The sequence below is a fragment of the Photinus pyralis genome, unplaced genomic scaffold (assembly GCF_008802855.1).
Source record: "Photinus pyralis isolate 1611_PpyrPB1 unplaced genomic scaffold, Ppyr1.3 Ppyr1.4_LG5, whole genome shotgun sequence".
Taxonomy (NCBI): Eukaryota; Metazoa; Arthropoda; class Insecta; order Coleoptera; family Lampyridae; genus Photinus; species Photinus pyralis.
In genome coordinates, this window is record NW_022170596.1 from 35,115,448 (window position 1) to 35,133,340 (window position 17,893).

Here is a 17,893-nt window from a genome sequence, read left to right on the forward strand (position 1 = left end):
AAAAATTTATTAGCTCTTTGTGTCCCAAAACTGTTGATGCTGCACTAGATAGGGGTCTCTCAATGTGAACGTCCAAAAATCCTAATATCTTGCAGACTTTTCTAACTAAGCGAAGTTTATTTAATGAAAAAAAATGCACTCCCAATACTTGGTCGTTATTATGACTAAGAACCTGTCGTATAAATGAGACACATACAAAAATACCAAAATTCTGCACAGATTCTTCGTTGTTTCGATTAGCTTCAAGTACACTGGTGATTTCATTTGAAACTTCTACTTTACACAGGCGAGCCATTGTCATAAACCCTTCATAGGAGGATATGATAAAAACACCTGCGATTATTGGGGTATCAATTAAGAACTGCTTAGATTTCCGGCAAAAATTGTTAAACACTTCATAATTAAATACCATTTGAGTAATAACAAAGTCAACTCCTGCATCCACCTAAAATAAATTTGTAAAATTGTTAAATAGGCGAAATGTACCTTTTTTTTCAAGTGAACCAAGTCATCCCACTCTGTGGCAGAGTTAGGGTGACAATTAGGATAAGCGGCGACTGCTATGGTAAAGTAATTCCCATAGATCCGTTTTATAAATTTGATTAGATCAATAGCATAGACAAAATGTTTACAGCTTTGGGTTGCAGATGACGCTGAAAATTCACAAAGAAGTTTAATGTTTAACTTAGACGTTGGCTCACCTCCCTGGAGTACCAAAACGTTTGGGACTTGGGCAGATTTCAGGGAGTGAAGCACCTTCTCCACATCAGTTTGAGATAAGCAATTCCCTGGTACATGCAACAGCAAGCGTTTACTGTGTATACTAAGCTTCTTCAGTAACACAAGTGCTGGGATGTGCTCAATCTCACTACCATCATAATGCCATACAATGGAACAAAATGTTGGACGTAATTTGTTGAGCTCGTCTACATCTAATTTACGTTTAGGACAAATCTCAATTGAGATAATTTTTTCATTGGTTATTGAAGCTCTGTGTATAACTGCACTTAACATCTCCATAATAACAAATGACAAACTTAAAGGTCACACTCGAATTTATCAGTGATTAGATTATAACACAAACATAGTTTCATTTAATATTTAATTACTTAGTTTAATTTGATACATATTTACATTTATACTTATCAAAGACAAAATAAAACAGCCTTTGTAAACCAGATTAATTCAAATACACTTATGTACGATAAACAAAACCGTTAACAGCAGCACAAATAATTTGTATAACGATCGAAATAATTTAAGTATAGGTACGTAACACAAAAATGCATTTATCAACCTCAAAATAGGGTGCCCATAATTGGTTTCACTAGGAATGATTTGAATATCGTTCGCGTGACACAACCTCCCTTTCGAAATCTCAATGTGAGAGACAAAATGTCATAAGAAGCATGAATAGAATGATTTTAATTGTACATGTGGTAAATGAAATTTAGATGCCTACTTAAAGTCCTATTTGTCATTTCTTTTTCAATCTACTGACTATCCACTCCAAGCCTTGGTATAATCTGGAAGAAAAGACAATGTTTATGTTAAAAGAACAATTTGATACAAAAACAAATGATCAAGCAAACATACTTTTTATTTTAAGAAAATTGGTACTGTGTACGAGTACTGTATTCGTTGGTACTTTAGTTAGTTAATTTATATTTAAAAATATACGTTGCCTTAACACTAAGCATATTTTTAGGGTGTATTTTTAAGAATAACAAAAATGTAATGTTTGCGGTTAAATACTCTTTAAATAGACATAATGTCAATTTTACATAATAGGAATATGAATATCAAATTTGTTGTATTCAATAACCTTATTGTAGTTTCCAGTCATATTCCCATATTAAAATGTTTATAGTTCAGGTAATAAAAACAAACCCTAATGAGTTGTAAATATATGCTCACTGTGTAAACACTCTGTAAATATTTGGAGAAATGTTGTAAATATCTAATAAAATGTTTTATTTGAGTTATGATCCCAACATTTTTTCTTCATAATTTTTATTAGCAACTGTAATATATGAGGATGGAGGTATAGCTAGTATTTGGGCGTGCTTTGTGCACATCTTCAGAACCGAACGTCGCATAGGCATCTTGGTTAGCGTCGAGTACTTGAGCAGACGCCCGCGCCTTGTTGGGTCTTAATTATTTTGCGAATGCGCAATCTGATTTTTTTATTTGTTAAGATATTTAAATGAAATTTTGTATGTAGGCACCTCGAATAAAAGTAAAACGAATCGAATGCCAAAGCAAAAGATTTGTTCTGCGCATGCGCAATCTTTTTTTAAAATTTGTTAAGCTATTTTGAATGACATTTTTTGGTTCGCCATTAGTTTTACTTTTACTCGAGGAATCCACCTGCAAAATTGCATCACAATCGGTCCATCTGTTCTCTTTTAAATCGATGGACATACAACCATCAAGCGAGCGACAGAAGTTTTGGGAGAAAGCATAACCGTCTCGGTTAAAACTTGACGGTAAAAAATCAATACATGTGGAATATACACGTGGTGTAATAAAAAAAAACTCAAAAAGTGAATTTTATTGTTTTCATTGATCATGTGATTATGTTAAAAACGAAGTGTTAGAAAATAGATTCAGGGATGGAAGTTGTATGGGAGTCAAATGCTACTCACGGTGCGAATCCGTCAGGTTAAGTTGGTAGAAATTTGTGTGGCACCTGTCCATAGAATTTTGATTTTTGATCTTTGAAATTTATTGCAAATTTTATAGCTATGGCGATATGGAATGACAGTGATGTGTTCCAGGAAGTATGATCTGCTGCCCCTAGACTTTCCTAGAACATTTTCATTAGCTATATAAGCAAATTGAATTGTATTGAATAGCAGTTCCAATATCGATGCCGAAGTGATAAACAGTGAAATTCGCGCTCGTGTTATTAATTTAAATGTTATAAATTTGAGTACAAGTAAGTGATATGGTGTTATAAATCAAGGACCATTAATATTTTAATTGTACATAAATAAATCACGTAATTAAATTTACGTTACATTATTCACACCCAAATACTCTTCCTTAATGTTCTAGAAATTAACAATTGCCTATTAACAAAAATCAGGTTGCCATTTCGTATGCTATAAAAAAGTACCTACTCCTAAATCGTTACGATCCGGCTTACGAGGTCATCCCTCATGGCCAAATTTAAAATTATACTCACTCTTAATAAAAGGAAGAATTTTAATTGAAGCAGAGTTGCCACACTAATTGTCTACCAACTTAACATTTGCAAGCCTTAATTACATGTGTTTAGTAACACTAAACAATGGTACCTGTTACTTTTTTGTCATACATAAACTGGTTATGAGCAGGACTACCCATCTTACATATAATATTTTATTGTTAGTAATCATAACCAGTAACCACTATCACTAATGTTAAATCTGAGAAAAGTTTTACCTTCACTACAGAACCAAATGTCAATTACCTCAATTTTCCAATTAATCTTTTCGCAGAGACCAAATTCCTTGGAGACTACTTTGACACGAAACTCAACTGGGTAAGATAAGATGGGAATTGTCTAGATCAGTGTTTCTCAAACTTCTATGTCTGGTGGCACACTAAAATTATTAAACAAAATTTGCGGCACCCTATTTTTTTTATTTTTTTTTAAACCTTTTTTACAGTTAGTAAAGATTGAGGTAAAGATATAAAAGATGAGAAGTCTTTAAAAAAATAAGATTTTTATATGCTATATTCTGTGGTCGCCACGCGTAACGCTCGGCAGCTGAAGGCGAGCTCGACTCGCTCGCCTGGTTCACGATTTTTTAAAGAACATTTGCGGATTTTAAAGAAATGATAGTATTAAAATCGTCAATTGACTAAAATACCCCTTAAAGCATATTTAATCACCGCGGAATAAATAAAATGAATTTAATATTAATAACACGCATTAGTTTGTCGCTTTATAAACAATATTTACTATTTAATAGGACAGCGTGTAACGCTATTGCAACGCCGCCGCCCTTCGATTATGATGATGCGGTTTCGAACCCATTGATCGCGCGCTTTTTTTTAAAATAATAAATCACAGCAAAAGGAAGGGAGCAAAGGATTTTCCGAGGGATTTTCAGAGAGACGCCACTTTCAAATTTTTTTCTAATATTTACGTGACCCAACGAGAGATTGAGAAGTGGTAACATAGAAGAGTGTAGAAAAGACTCATTGGGAGTGGGAGTTATAAGAATGGGGAACTGAGAGATAGTGCAATTCTAAGATTTCATTGCTAAATGAAATAAGCATACAAATAAATAAAATAGAAACATAAAAAAAAGAATTGTAATTAAAAAAACCAATATTCATTTTTTATAATTGTTTTAAATCTTTTTTTAAAAATTTAAGTAACTTTAACTTAATTATATATTCAAAAATTTCACGGCACCCTTGTGGAGTACTTGCGGCACCCACTTTGAGAACCACTGGTCTAGATCTATAAATGTCTGGTGTTTCTTTTGTACCCTTCCATAGCCCATCAGATTTAAGTCACCTGAATGACTTTCAATATAAATACCCATGTATATAAGAATCTCAGCAATCCACCATAGATAAATGAAATACTCAACACGGACATAGATTTTAAAAATAAATAAATAAAAAATATACTCTACTCTAAAATCAATGGAGATAAGATAAATAAAATGAGCACGTGTCACCGAATCTATAATTTCACTCAATAATTGCACACATAGAAATGAAATTCTATTAGAATGTAATGTACCTAGAACACCCTCTTTATATACTGCTATACTTTACCTTATTCATTTTACCACCATTTTAAATTGCCAAAGCAAACACAAACCCAGCCTTCTGTAAACTGGCAAACCTACCCTTCGCCGGTGAGCGCACAACAAGACTGAATGTGCCACTGTTGTTTCTTAATCGAAGTTAAATCTAGTTGTCTGGATATTTCCGTCGCAGTCATTGAACCTTTGATGTCCTGTTTATTTGCGTAAATAAGGACTCCCGCTTTCGATAGCTCCTCGTGGGATAACATCTTATGCAATTCCTCGCGAATTGTGATTAGCCGTTCTTTGTCGGTTGAATCTATAACTACTATCACAAACTGAAAACAGAAGCACTACTATCGAATCGTCTTGAAAAAATGAACGCTTACTTCTGTGTTCGTATAGTAAGTACTCCAGGCAGCGCGCAACGACTGCTGTCCCCCTAAATCCCACATAATAAAGTGAATATTTCTCCATACGACTTCCTCAACGTTCGATCCTATTGTCGGGCTGGTATGCACAACCTCGTTCATTAAAAACTGATACAGTATTGTAGTTTTTCCCGCATTGTCCAATCCTACTATAACTATCTTATGTTCTGCAATAAGACAAAAGATAGACAAAGGATTTTATGAGCGGCAACCTACCTTCATTTCCAAATAGGCTCCACAGCTTGGCAAAGAGTAGACCCATTTTGAATTTAATTAAAAATTTAATTGTCTACAAAAACTAATTTGGCCTAGTTAATTAATTGATGAAAAGTACTTTGGCGTATTTCATTTTAAAGGTACACTTTTTATGATGGTGAAAGTTAAATTTGTTATTATTAAAACACACATTGCATAGACTGCGTTTTGGAAACGTACACGTTTGGAATTATTGTTTAAATGTCGAATTAGAATTAGTCACACACGTACACACAACACATAATTTCGTCGAATTTTAATAACAAAAACCAGAATTGATATAAATCATATGGTACGAAAATAATTTACTGTTGAATACCATGACGTATTTCTGATAAGAAATGCTAACTTCATGTCATTCAGCAAACCTCAAACAATTAGTTCCTAGCAGTCAAACAACAATCGTATAATTTGGTTGAAATATTTATTTAACAATATACATCATATCAAATCCTATCTAATCTGTAACGAATAAATCAAATAGCTGACGCGATATAATGAAATTACACTTCCATTGTTTGCTACTTATACCCTTATCAAACAATAGGTACAGTGATAAATTTGGAATCTGGAGGAGACGATATATTTGAGAAAATTGAAAATCCGCAAATCTGAAACCGAAGATTCCAATGAGTCTCCAAAATTTAAATACCTATAAGAGTCTGAAAAACCTGAATACTAAATAATCAGAAAAATCAAAAGAATTAATTCTTCGTTTCTGTTCTGTTCTCTCTCTCTAAAAATCAAATGGATCTATTTAGTAACTGTATATGTATGTTACAGCATTGATTATATACACACTGTATAATCAATGGTTACAGAAAACATACAAAAATAATTGTAAATTGATATTTAGAATCGATCAAAGGATTCAATAAGTCCAACGTGTTTTCGCATACTAGTCCTTTCTTGATACCTACATAAATAATTTCAGTGGCCCACAGACATGCACAAGAAAGTATATCTGTGAGTGGACCATCAGTATGACACGAAATTGTCTACTTATTGGTCTTCCATCTCTGCTCACAATTATTAATTCAGAAGTAATGAATAGATAATTAAATTGTAAATGTTAATTTCAAATTCTACTCAAAATAAATGTGTAGAAAACCGAAGGTTTCAAAACAAGGAACCGATAGATTACATATATTTTTAGCGCATTTTCTGGCGACGAAAGAACTTATTTTCCAAAAAAAATAGAACGCTTGGTTCCAAACCTTTAGTAGGTTGACCTAGAGGTTGATTATTATGACTAAACGTAAAGTAATAAACATTTGAGTGAAGCATTATAGCTGCATAAAAATGATGGGTTATTACAAGAAAATATTAAACAAAATTCTTACACTTTTAAGCACCCATGCAATGTGATATGAACAACCCTGTATATATGAATAATGAAAAAGCTGACACAAAATTAAAATCATAGGTGGTTGGAGTTGTTAAAAATCATTTACTATTGGGGATGTTATGGTGGGTTTCTACAATCATTATCATCATTAGTTTACTATCATTAAGAAATAGCCAATAGAAACAAAGGTATGGTTTTGTTTCTATTAGCTATTTCTTAAAGATATTGTATCAGTATAAGCCCACCATCGTCTGTGTTGCGTTGGCAATTTGGTATTGGAGTTAAGAGTACTTTGTCTGACACTGCCAATAGCACCAGCATTTTTTATACAGTGCCAATACCAATTAGACTTTTCTCAATAAAAACACATTACAAAGAAACAAAGTACTTAAAAGCTGAAAAGAAAAAATAGAAGAAAAAAGTTTCATTGGTTTAATATTTATTTCACATTTAAACTTAATGCGTTTTCATGTGTACTGTCAAAGCACTAGTTTGTGAAAATGTTTTACCACAAACTGTACAATTATAAGGCTTCTCCCCTGTATGAATTCTTAAATGAACTTTAAGCGTTGACGCCTGATAGAACCCCTTATTACAGTAGCAACAGATATGGTCCCGATCATTTGAATGTGTTTTGATATGTACTTTTAAATCTTCATTTCTAGGAAATGCTTTCGGGCAAATGCTACAGTTAAAAGGCTTTTCACCGGTATGAATTCTGAAATAAAATAGGTTTAATAACACTTTGCAATCTTACGAGATGTACCGATTATGCTTTTTCAATTCAGAAGCTGTAACACAACCTCTTCCACAATGGGTACAAATGTACGGTCTCTCCCCACTATGAGACCTAGAATGCACCCTTAATCTAGACGCATCTGGAAATCCTTTCCCACATTCCTTACAAACATAGGGCTTCTCACCTACAACGGTTAATATGAAATAGTCAATACAAGCAGAAAATCAACCTGAATGTATTCTCGAATGTACCAGTAAATGTCCGGCATAAGTGAATGCCTTTCCACACACAGGGCAAATGTGATCTTTTTGACCGGTATGTATTTTTGTATGCAGTACGAGAGCGCCTGAACTTGAAAGTCTACAAACCACTGCACAATCATAAGGGAAAAGACTTTGCATTACTCACGTTTTCCCACAAATGGTGCAGGGATGACTTCTTTTCCTCATATGAATTTTCATATGTCCCGATAAGCTATTATACCTAGAGAAAGCCTTTCCACAGACCGTACATACAAAATTGCATTCGGCAGCATGCGCTCTTAGATGTTCTTGCAATTGCGAGGATTGAGTAAACGATTTTGAGCACTTGGTGCAGGAGTACGGTTTCTCTCCTGTGTGAGTTCGCATGTGTTGACTTAGATCGTCCGATCTTGTAAATCCCTTACCACATTTGCTGCATAAATGCGATTTTATACCTTTATGTATCTAAAAGTAGATAACTAATCTACACCTGTTCCAGAAGGCCTCTCATTATTTCAAATAACTACAAAACAAAAACAAATCAATACAAGTTGATGATGTTTTAAGAGTTCATTAGTTGCAAGGCCCACGAGACGTCGTCTAGTATAAAAACAGTCACTTCAATCATGCAGGTAGCCACCCACTGCAAAACGTCCTTTTCTTTGCATGGGCTAGATAGAGATGAAAATATAATAGCATAATTTGTGTACACCTCACAGGTTACCAGTTTTGCAGTGGGCGGCTACCTCCGACTGTTTTTGTACTAGACGATGTCTAATACGATCCGCAAATCTGTCAATGCCATTATTTTGAGGAATCTGTACAAAAGGAGTGGCGGCAAAAGAATATAAGAGATAAATGTACAAAATAATGGTCATTTGTTAATCAGATGAGTAAAGCATGATTTCATGAACTGGTGTTTAAACCATCATTGAGCAAGCACTAAGAAAGTTAACTGATTTTGTATAAGTGCATCAAAACATCCTAATTACCTTTTGATGCCTAGATAGGGAACTGGAACTTGATAATTGCAATTTGCACACATTGCAAATGTGAAGATGTTCATCAGAATGTAAACGTTGATGAATCTGCAAAAATAAGATATTGAATTATTTAAGGGATTCCAACCTAATACCTTCAAATCATCTGAACTTGTGAAATAGGCAGTACATAGATTGCATGCGAATTTTTGAATGTGTTCATTATTAATAAACGCTTCGGTAATGAGTTTTTTGTCGGTACCATCAGAGTTGTGATGATCACATGCAATGCTCCTTCGAAGTGTCACAACAGAGCTTAAGCACCTTTGTTGAAAAGTGTACGCGTTAGTGAGACACAGTAGGCAATCGTTGCACATCTGTTTCGGAAGTTTGTCATTTTCTGAAACCTGGAAAATACATTAGGACAATCGGTCTGATATAATTTATTATTACCTTAAATGGAAGGCAATTGTTTAGCATTTCGATAATGCTAATATACCTGCTGTTAATCAAGTTTTTGCTCTGTATCGATACCATTCCTTCAGAGGCCACCAAGCACGTTCGACATATATCAGATATCTGAGTATTATTCATGTTTAACACTTCAATAACTGCACTTTCTGTATAAAATTAAACCCAAAAAATTAGTTAATGCCAAAATCAGTACTACATAACCTTAAATAATAAATTTGAAAGAGAATGGCGGTGGCAAAAGTCTCGAACATATGCGGTGCCAACCCAAATACAAGCACGACCAACAAAAATGTGCTGCCAGTAGTGATTATAAAATAAAGCAAATTGAAAACTATTTACAATTAATTACACAATAATTGTGCTAGTCAGTTCTAGTTTCCCTTTTTCCACTTTTTATTTTCATGTCTGAAACGAAAAGAAAAACATTAACATATTAATTAAACAATTTGAAAATTGGGAAAAGGTATATGGTTTAATTACAAATCAGAAAAAGACTAAGGTAATGAGAATTGGAGAGGCAGAAGAAAATGAAAGTGTATGTAAAAGACGAAATGCTTGAACAAGTAGAAAGTTGTAGATAGGTATCTGGAAAGTAATAAATGATTGGAGAAACTGGAAAGAAACAAAGACTCGCTTTGGAATGGCAAACGAGCATTTATTGGGAAATGTACATAGAATACTGTGTAGCATGTTGGACATGAGTCTAAGGAAAAGAATAGCAAAGTGCTTGATATATGTACGAATATGTTAAACTAGGATAATTTAAAAAAAATATAAGGAAGGAAAGTGGATGTGGAGAAGAATACTTGGAATAAAGGGGTGTGACAGGATTAAGAACGAACAGGAACTACAAAGAATAAGAGAAAGAAGATCTTTGTATAAAACAATTTTGAGAAGGACAAGAATGCGGCTTGGTCATGTGCTAAGAGAGAACAGTTTGCTGAAGGACGTGACCGGTGGAGCCGTGGAGGGTACAAGGGAAAGAGGAACAAGAAGAGTAAAGATGGTAGACGATCTTGAAAGAGGGGAGAGCTCGGGGGAGAGCTATACGCGGATATGAAAAGGCAATATAATAATCTTTATTTGTCATTCCACCAATCCTTGGCTTCGACACGTCATTGACACATAGCATCCAATAAAAAAAAAATATACATATATAGGTACATAAAATAACAAACAAATATAGTGATACATGCAAGTAATAATACAACAATAAAATTATTCATTAACAATAGTACATTTTTAAAACAGTAGAAGGAATTTTACATTAAATCACAGGGTGTGTTTAGGTATGCGCTTACAGAGTAAAAGCAGTGGTTCAGAAGATGGTTCTTAATAGTATTTTTAAACTGATTGAATTGTTGACATTTAACAGGATCTGGAAGATAGTTGTACAATTCAACTCTTGGACTATTATTTTTTGATTTGCTTAATCTGTAATAAGAAACCCTTATATTTTTTGCGCCTCGAGTACCGTAATTATGAGAATAGTCATTTGTTGCAAAGTGACGCTTGTTTTTATGTAGATCCAATAATGTTGCGTAAATGAAAATACATGGTAGCGGCATGATACGTAATTCCTTGAAAAATGGTTGACAATGAGCAAGATATTCGGCTCCTACTATGATACGAATTATTTTTTTTTGCAATATAAATATCTTGTTTACTTTGGAGGAATTCCCCCATAATGTTACACCATACTGTAGAGGTGGGAATGAACCAAAGAAAAATAACAGGATCGTAAAGTATTCATACCGACTGCTCGCTTCAAATTCCTTAATACAAACAATGACTTGGACAATTTACAAAAATACGTGATCGATATGATTGTTCCGCGTTAATTTGTCGTCTACATACACTCCTAATACCTTAGCGCACTTCCCGGAGGTAACCTTGTTGTTCGTTGAAAAGGTCACGATATGCGTTTTATTTTTATTTAGTTTTAAGTTATTGCTAATGAACCAGGTATCTGCTTCTTGTAATAAATTTTGGCTTTTGGCGATTGCTATTTTAACATCTTTGTCCGATACGAGTAACGAAGTGTCGTCAGCATAAGCAATACAGTGATTCGGGTGCATATAAGTAAAAAAGTCATTTGTGTACATAATAAACAATAATGGTCCTAAGATAGAGCCCTGAGGAACTCCATTCTTCGTATAGATTAATTCAGATTGAACACCATCCACAAAAACACACTGTTTTCTATTATTAAGATAAGATGAAAGTAATGTTCCAGCTAGCCCTCTAATACCATATAGATGTAGCTTATCCATTAGAATCTTAAATGAAACGCAATCAAACGCTTTCGATAAGTCACATAAAATTAGTAAAGCCTGTTCTCCTTTCTCAAAAAATTGAATAATTGTAGCTATCATCTTAGAAACAGCTTGTATGGTGGAGTGATTTTTTCGGAAGCCGTATTGACCACGATCAAACATGTTATTACATTCAAAATAATTATAAAGTCTCCTGTTTAGTATTATTTCAAAAATTTTAGAGAACATTGGTACAATAGTGATTGGTCTATAGTTGTTCATATCATTACAATCGCCTTTCTTAAATAATGGTAATACAACAGAAACTTTAAAGACGTCAGGGAAATTGCCTTCTGAAATACAGGAATTGAACACGTTTACTAAATAGTCAACATATATTTGTATAGTTTCCTTGATTAGCTTGCTATTGATGCCATAATAATCAGTACAGCGTGAGTTACTTAGTTTAATAAGAGTGGATACGGTAACATGGAACCTGCGTATAGCAGAAAACTACAAAAAAGTATAAAATTAGAGACTTTATTAATTTTAGAAGACGTCATCTGAAATTGGGTAGGTCTTAATGAGTGAAGCAAAAATATACCTGGGCTGAGGTAAAAATTTTTCATTTGTGGCAGAGCTGGGAATTTCCTTAGATTAGTTTCAAGCATTCTGCCGGCTACTCCACCTCCAGTTACACCAAAAGCTAGTGAATTTATTTAAAGATGTTTACAATGATAATAAAATCGTACAATTTGCGCAAACACATTGGTCTAATTACACGACCGCCCTCCTGCGTCTTCTGCTACGGCTTCGTCCACCCGACGAGGAAGATTGTCGACTCGACGAAGAAGCGCTTCGCTTCCTTCTTCGACCTTTTCCCCGTTTGGATATACCTTTACGTGACCGGCTCCTAGACGAACCGCCCTTCTTCCTACGACGACCCTCAACAATGTCTAGCGAGACGTCCCCCGCATAATATTTGTCTCCGGCTTTGCGTATAGCGCCAAACTGAATTCCACTTTCTAGCATTGGGGTAATGTATTTTTCGTACTTGCTTGCAAAACTGTATTCGTCCGTGAGAATTTTCCGCAATTGCTCTTCAGATACACCATTATTCGTCGACGATTGATTCTTTAAATCTTGCAGGACACCTAAAATAGACTTAGAGGCCTTATTAGCGTCAGAAGGCATGGTTAAGCGAGGTAGCAATTTGGTAATTTTGCAATATTGTAAAAGACAAAAAATTGTCACCGAAAATTTGTTTATCTACTAATCAAAACAAGGTTCGGGTTACTATACCAATAGTAATATAAAATGATCGCTATGGAAACGCCTTGTGAAAAGGCCGTGGTCGTGTTTCTATGACACGATATGATATCAAATAAATGTCTGAATGACCGGGAGACTTCAAAACCATATCACTAATAAACCAGTTCGTGAGTTGAGCATATATGCTTTCTATATAATTTTGACCCAAAATCGTTCTGAAACCTTCATTTTCAAGTCTACTTTCTGTCAGGAAATTTTAGTTTCTATGACAGAGGCAGAGCAGACTGCGTTTCCTGCCGCTTGTCACGTTACTGGCCGCACCTGTCACTTTACCGACCGCATTTTTGACATTTCCAATCTACAATGGGTACGTTCCACTTAACGCCCACAACGATCACGACCGCGACCGCGGTTTTGTCGTTCCACTAGCTTAGAGGCGTTGTGGGCGAACCCTTAAGTGGAACGCTTTTGGGTACGATGTGACGTCACGCGTGAGTGAACAGTTTTCCAACATGGACGCCGTTGAGGAGTTCGTAATGCGTAAAGGATACAAAGTGGGGTGGATTATGAATTCAAAAGTCATATTAAGTTAGTAAATATTTTTTTATTTTTCAGTACCAATTATTGACACATACTTCTTCGCTTTACACAAGATATTGCTTCTTGTTAATAAAATATTGAAGACGACATTTGAATTTCTATCATAAATGCTGCAGCCATACTTAATACGATGATAATGAACACTTCTCCCCAGAATTTCTTCTGGGAATGCTGCTTCGAAAACAATTTCTCTTCTTCATTCAAAACTAACATGCATTTTCATTAATCGTTGCATTACCATTTATACGAGTCTCATTCGCATTCCCTGGTAAAGCACTTTGCAGCAAACTAGTTGCAAATCTAAGATCTACAATAAAGAAAATTGTGTTAGAGCAGAATTTTCCTTAACAAATAACTTTAACATTCACGAATCAGCATATATACTTACCAGTTTGTGCATGTAGAACATCCATAGTGTAATGTCCACCACAAGGTTACGTTCTGAAACACGTAATTATATTTTCTCCATAGCGAAAACGAAAAATTTGTAACGCATGCGTGTTCAAACAATCAGTGTCTGACAGTTAAATGTCTCTAGAAATGTCTCCTGTCAAGAATGTAAGGTTATAAAATTAGAACGCCCACGCTGACCCAGGTACGATAGGCGAGCGCCGTGGGCTCGTTGCGGTCGCTAATAATGACGTCATATCTGACGTCGCGATTGCGACCATAACGACTGTGGTCGTTATGTGGAACGGCAGCCGGGCGTCGTGATCGTTGCGGGCGTTAAGTGGAACGTACCCAATATGACTCCTGTCATCATTGACAGATTGACATTAAACAAAAGTTATATATAAAAGTTGAAATTTTGTATTAAAAGACGATTTCGGGTAAAATTTAATACAAAACTCGTCAGTAAAATGTCATTACCTGATGACTCGGAAATTAAAGTACCTACTTTTATGTAAATAACTATTCCCAGTAGGAATTTATCAATAATGAATGGCCCTAAAACTTCGAAGGAAGTAAATACACATACTGTAAGTACCTACTGAGAAAAGATTGATGTTTATTTGTTATATTGAGGAATGGAACAATGTTTCTGCTCGGGACTTGTTCCTGACAATATATGTCCAAAAAATGTATTCATCCTGAAGATATTTGCTTTTGTCCTAATAGGTACATACCTACCTACTTTATCTAGCCGTATATTGAAGATAGTAACAAAAAACAGTGTAGGCATATTGTTAGTTTCCTCCATTACTATGAAATAGAGAATATTTAAGGACAACAAATTAAACCATTATAAAATGTTAGGCAGTACCTCTTGAGGTGAATATTTGTAACCATATCTTCAATACTTGTCTAGCTAGAGTATTAGGACAGAAGCAAATTTCTTCAAGATGAACTAGTTTTTTGGAACATACCGTCAGCAAAAGAGAAGCGGGTAAGATGTGTCGGGAGGGAGAAGATAACACATTGTGCAATACCTCGAATAGGGAAGAGTTTCAATCGTTTCTCAAAATGTGCAGATTCTATCCACGTTTCAGGACCATATCTTTCTGAGATTGTACCTAAGAGAAAAATGGTTTTGAAGCATAGACCATATATGACTTATCCATTACGTATAGTTATGCTACTGTACCCCTGGCCCAAATCCCTTACCATCGTATAGTCCCCAGTTCCATCTTTTCTATGAAGATAAAAATGGGGAATGTGGCCGTTGTCCGCAAATATACACAATGCCTTGATACGATCCTTATAATGACTTATACAATTCGTCAATCTTATGATTTGCACGTTGGTTCCATTGGTGCTGCTTCAAACACGAAGTGCACAATTGCCTCTTGTTCTTTGGCGTAAGTTTTATGAAACCAAGGAACAAACACTCTCAAATGTACGGTCGTACCATAGTAACACAACACAATGCCTCAGCCTTCTGCAAAACACATTTGCATAGCGTTTATTACATTTTGATATTTGTAGTAACCCAAATTTTGTTTTGTTTAGTAAACAAATTTCAGGTGACAAATTTCGGTGTTTCACGCAAAATCAGAAAACTGCATTAGCTATGTCTTCTAACGCCAATAAGGTCTCCAATTTGATATTACGCGCCCTGAGGCAATCGTCAACCAATGATGGCGTGTCTGAAGAGGAATTGCGGAACCTTCTCACGGACAAATATCGTGTGGCCAGTAAATACGAAAAGTACATTATCCCAATGCTAGAAAGCGGAATTGAGTTTGGCGCTATACGCAAAGCAGGGGAGAAATATTACTTGGGCAACGTCTCGCTGGACATTATTGAGGCTCGCCGTAGGAGGAAGGGTGGTTCGTCAAAGAGTCGGTCCTCTTCACGTGGTGGTTCAAAACGGGGAAAAGGCCGGCGAAGGAAGCGAAGTGCTTCTTCTTCAAGTCGATCCTCGTCGCGGGGAAGAAGCCGTAGCAGAAGACGCAGGGGGCGATCCTGTTATTAGATCGATGTTTTTAGCAAAATTATACGATTCTATTATGACGGTTAATCCTATTACACAAAACGCATATATACAAGCACAATTGTAGGAAATAAATTCTATAACTTTTGGTTTTTCTTTTCTGATAATAATGGAAACTGTACATCAAACCAATAAGAGGAAATAATAGCGCAAAGTTTGCCTACGAAAGTGTTGATTTGTAGTGCGTTAGGAATAACGTAGTGAGAAACTCGTTAGATTTCATGCTTCGTTAAAAAAGGGTAGGTAAGTCGCAGAAGGACCAATTTTATTTGCGATAATGGAACTCTGACTTTGAGCCGCAAGTTGTTGTTGTACAGGGTGCCACAGAACCTTTTTCCAGTGAGATGCCGAAAAAATAAATGCACACCAAGCGCAGGTTCAATACTTATTTTTGTGTATCTCCCATCTCGAACAGTCTGCAAGATTTCGCCGCAGCCGCACCATGGCATTGCTTCGACGCGACGTCTTTTGCGAGTGCTAGTCATGATCAGTTCTTGCCTTCCTCAGAATGGTGTTCTTCTGTGTCATTCAATAAGTTCGCAATCAATCACTCTGAAACAAAGAAAAACAATATCCAAATGAATTATGCCCGGTTTCACAAACGATGATTAAGGTTAATCACTGATTAAAAATATTAGAATGGGAAACAAATAAGCGTATATTCAATGGTTGCTAACATTCTAATATTTTTAATCATTGATTAACCTTAATCATCTTTTGTGTAACCGGGCATTAGTATGTTAGCCAGATCTTCATTTGTTTTAAAGAAGTTATTTTGGATCCATATTGTACCATGTATAAAATTAGGCGCCACCGAACTCGATATGTACAATTGACCCTTTGGCCTTTGAACAAAATGTTGCGCCATACTCGTTCGATGATGGGTTCTAATGAGCTGTATAAATTTGAAACTAATTCCGTTTTGTTTTAATACGGTAGATCGGTAGAATTTGATTTTGACAGTGTAAAGCCCCATTCAGATAGGTGGTAGTGCAGTGCTGTTGCGATGCGGTGCCTTGAAATACGCATACCCATATGGCAATTCACAATGACATGTGCAGTGCAGACGAATTGCAGCCACGTGCCGAAAGTATGTAAACTTCAAACTTTCTGCACTACAGATAGCAAGCACCAATAGAAGTGCAACATATTTGTCGTGGCGATCTGTCAAAGCAAATTTGCTGCTGCTGTTGTCGTTGATTGGTCATACTTGTGTAGGCGGGCCAATTTTGCGGTGATTGTGAAAGCAAATGTCAACATGACAGCACCATCCCGCACCGCACAACAAGGCAACGGCACCGCACTACCACCTATCTGAATGGGGCTTAACTCCAAGGTTAAATTTAGTTCACAGTGTTCGTATTAAAATACGTTACATTATTTTAACATTAGGTAAGCAAATGAATTGAGACGAAGTTGCAGGAATCTGGATTTTAATGAGTATGTAATGCGTGAGAAATGAGACATTAGCAGCCACAAGCAGCCACGTACATTAATAGCGTGCAATTATTGCGATTTATATGAAACAATTGGCGATAGTGTTATTTTAAAAACGGATTGGTCCGATAGTTAAGGGTCAAGTGACTTATAAAAGTGAGTACTAGAAAAAAGTTTAGTGCCAATATTCGTCGCAACGCTGTAATAAAGCAAACGTACTGCGGCTTCATCGTCGGCATCATAAAACCTCCCATTGGTAAATAGAATAGAGAATTGAATAATCGCGCGTTTTGTTTTTTACACGTCAGCGATGTATTATTGGAGAAATTGGATCAGGAAGATATCAAGTAAAATAAATTGGAGAAAAAAGTATAGACATACGAGTTGCCAAAATCGCTACGTAAAGTCTACCAAAAAACAAAGCGGTGGAAATTCGAATCGAGACGACAACAGCTTCGTCCAGCTAAGGTCAGCGACTGCTGTAATTGCAACAATTAAAAAGATACCAATTTCAATTAAATTTAGGTGCCGCTCTTTTAGAGTGGCTGTCAGAATTCTAGTTTTCATTACCTATTTCAAGATATAATAATAAAAAATGTATTTCAATTTTTAATTAACCTTTTGGAGTTATTATTGTTCTACAAATGGGAAAAGAGTTTTTGTGTCAAAGAG

General features: G+C 35.4%; 3 protein-coding genes and 2 long non-coding RNA genes across 7 annotated transcripts in view; all 5 read right to left on the reverse strand.

The window, feature by feature from the left end:
- Nucleotides 1-81: 81 nt before the first annotated feature.
- LOC116170707 (methylenetetrahydrofolate reductase 1) lies at nucleotides 82-1,020 on the reverse strand. The gene is made up of 4 exons (XM_031487210.1): nucleotides 702-1,020; nucleotides 487-653; nucleotides 149-445; nucleotides 82-105 (listed from the first exon to the last, which is right to left on the reverse strand). Exons 1-4 carry the CDS (start codon nucleotides 1,018-1,020, stop codon nucleotides 82-84), a joined length of 807 nt encoding a protein of 268 aa, XP_031343070.1.
- Nucleotides 1,021-1,164: 144 nt separating this feature from the next.
- On the reverse strand, nucleotides 1,165-5,769 carry LOC116170383 (ADP-ribosylation factor-like protein 5B). The gene is made up of 4 exons (XM_031486748.1): nucleotides 5,402-5,769; nucleotides 5,144-5,352; nucleotides 4,857-5,092; nucleotides 1,165-1,526 (listed from the first exon to the last, which is right to left on the reverse strand). Exons 1-4 carry the CDS (start codon nucleotides 5,445-5,447, stop codon nucleotides 1,478-1,480), a joined length of 540 nt encoding a protein of 179 aa, XP_031342608.1. The 5' UTR covers nucleotides 5,448-5,769; the 3' UTR covers nucleotides 1,165-1,477.
- A 1,446-nt stretch (nucleotides 5,770-7,215) lies between these two features.
- LOC116170384 (zinc finger protein 664-like) lies at nucleotides 7,216-9,641 on the reverse strand. Its single transcript, XM_031486750.1, has 7 exons — nucleotides 9,203-9,641; nucleotides 8,905-9,156; nucleotides 8,762-8,857; nucleotides 7,936-8,234; nucleotides 7,757-7,887; nucleotides 7,555-7,711; nucleotides 7,216-7,506 (listed from the first exon to the last, which is right to left on the reverse strand). The coding sequence occupies exons 1-7, from the start codon at nucleotides 9,341-9,343 to the stop codon at nucleotides 7,245-7,247; spliced, it is 1,338 nt and encodes a 445-aa protein (XP_031342610.1). The 5' UTR covers nucleotides 9,344-9,641; the 3' UTR covers nucleotides 7,216-7,244.
- Nucleotides 9,642-11,231: 1,590 nt separating this feature from the next.
- LOC116170387 lies at nucleotides 11,232-13,792 on the reverse strand. Its single transcript, XR_004145226.1, has 2 exons — nucleotides 13,739-13,792; nucleotides 11,232-13,657 (listed from the first exon to the last, which is right to left on the reverse strand). It is a non-coding gene; the product is annotated as an uncharacterized LOC116170387 (long non-coding RNA).
- A 752-nt stretch (nucleotides 13,793-14,544) lies between these two features.
- The window catches only part of LOC116170386, a 101,146-nt gene continuing 97,797 nt past the window's right edge, over nucleotides 14,545-17,893 (reverse strand). Inside the window, exons 1-2 of one of the 3 annotated variants that reach the window (XR_004145225.1) lie at nucleotides 16,577-17,223; nucleotides 14,545-16,336 (exon numbers count right to left, since the gene is read on the reverse strand). This is a non-coding gene — a long non-coding RNA (uncharacterized LOC116170386). Of the gene's footprint in view, nucleotides 16,337-16,489; nucleotides 17,224-17,893 lie in introns of those variants that run through there. The other 2 variants (XR_004145224.1, XR_004145223.1) reach the window with 2 other exon arrangements.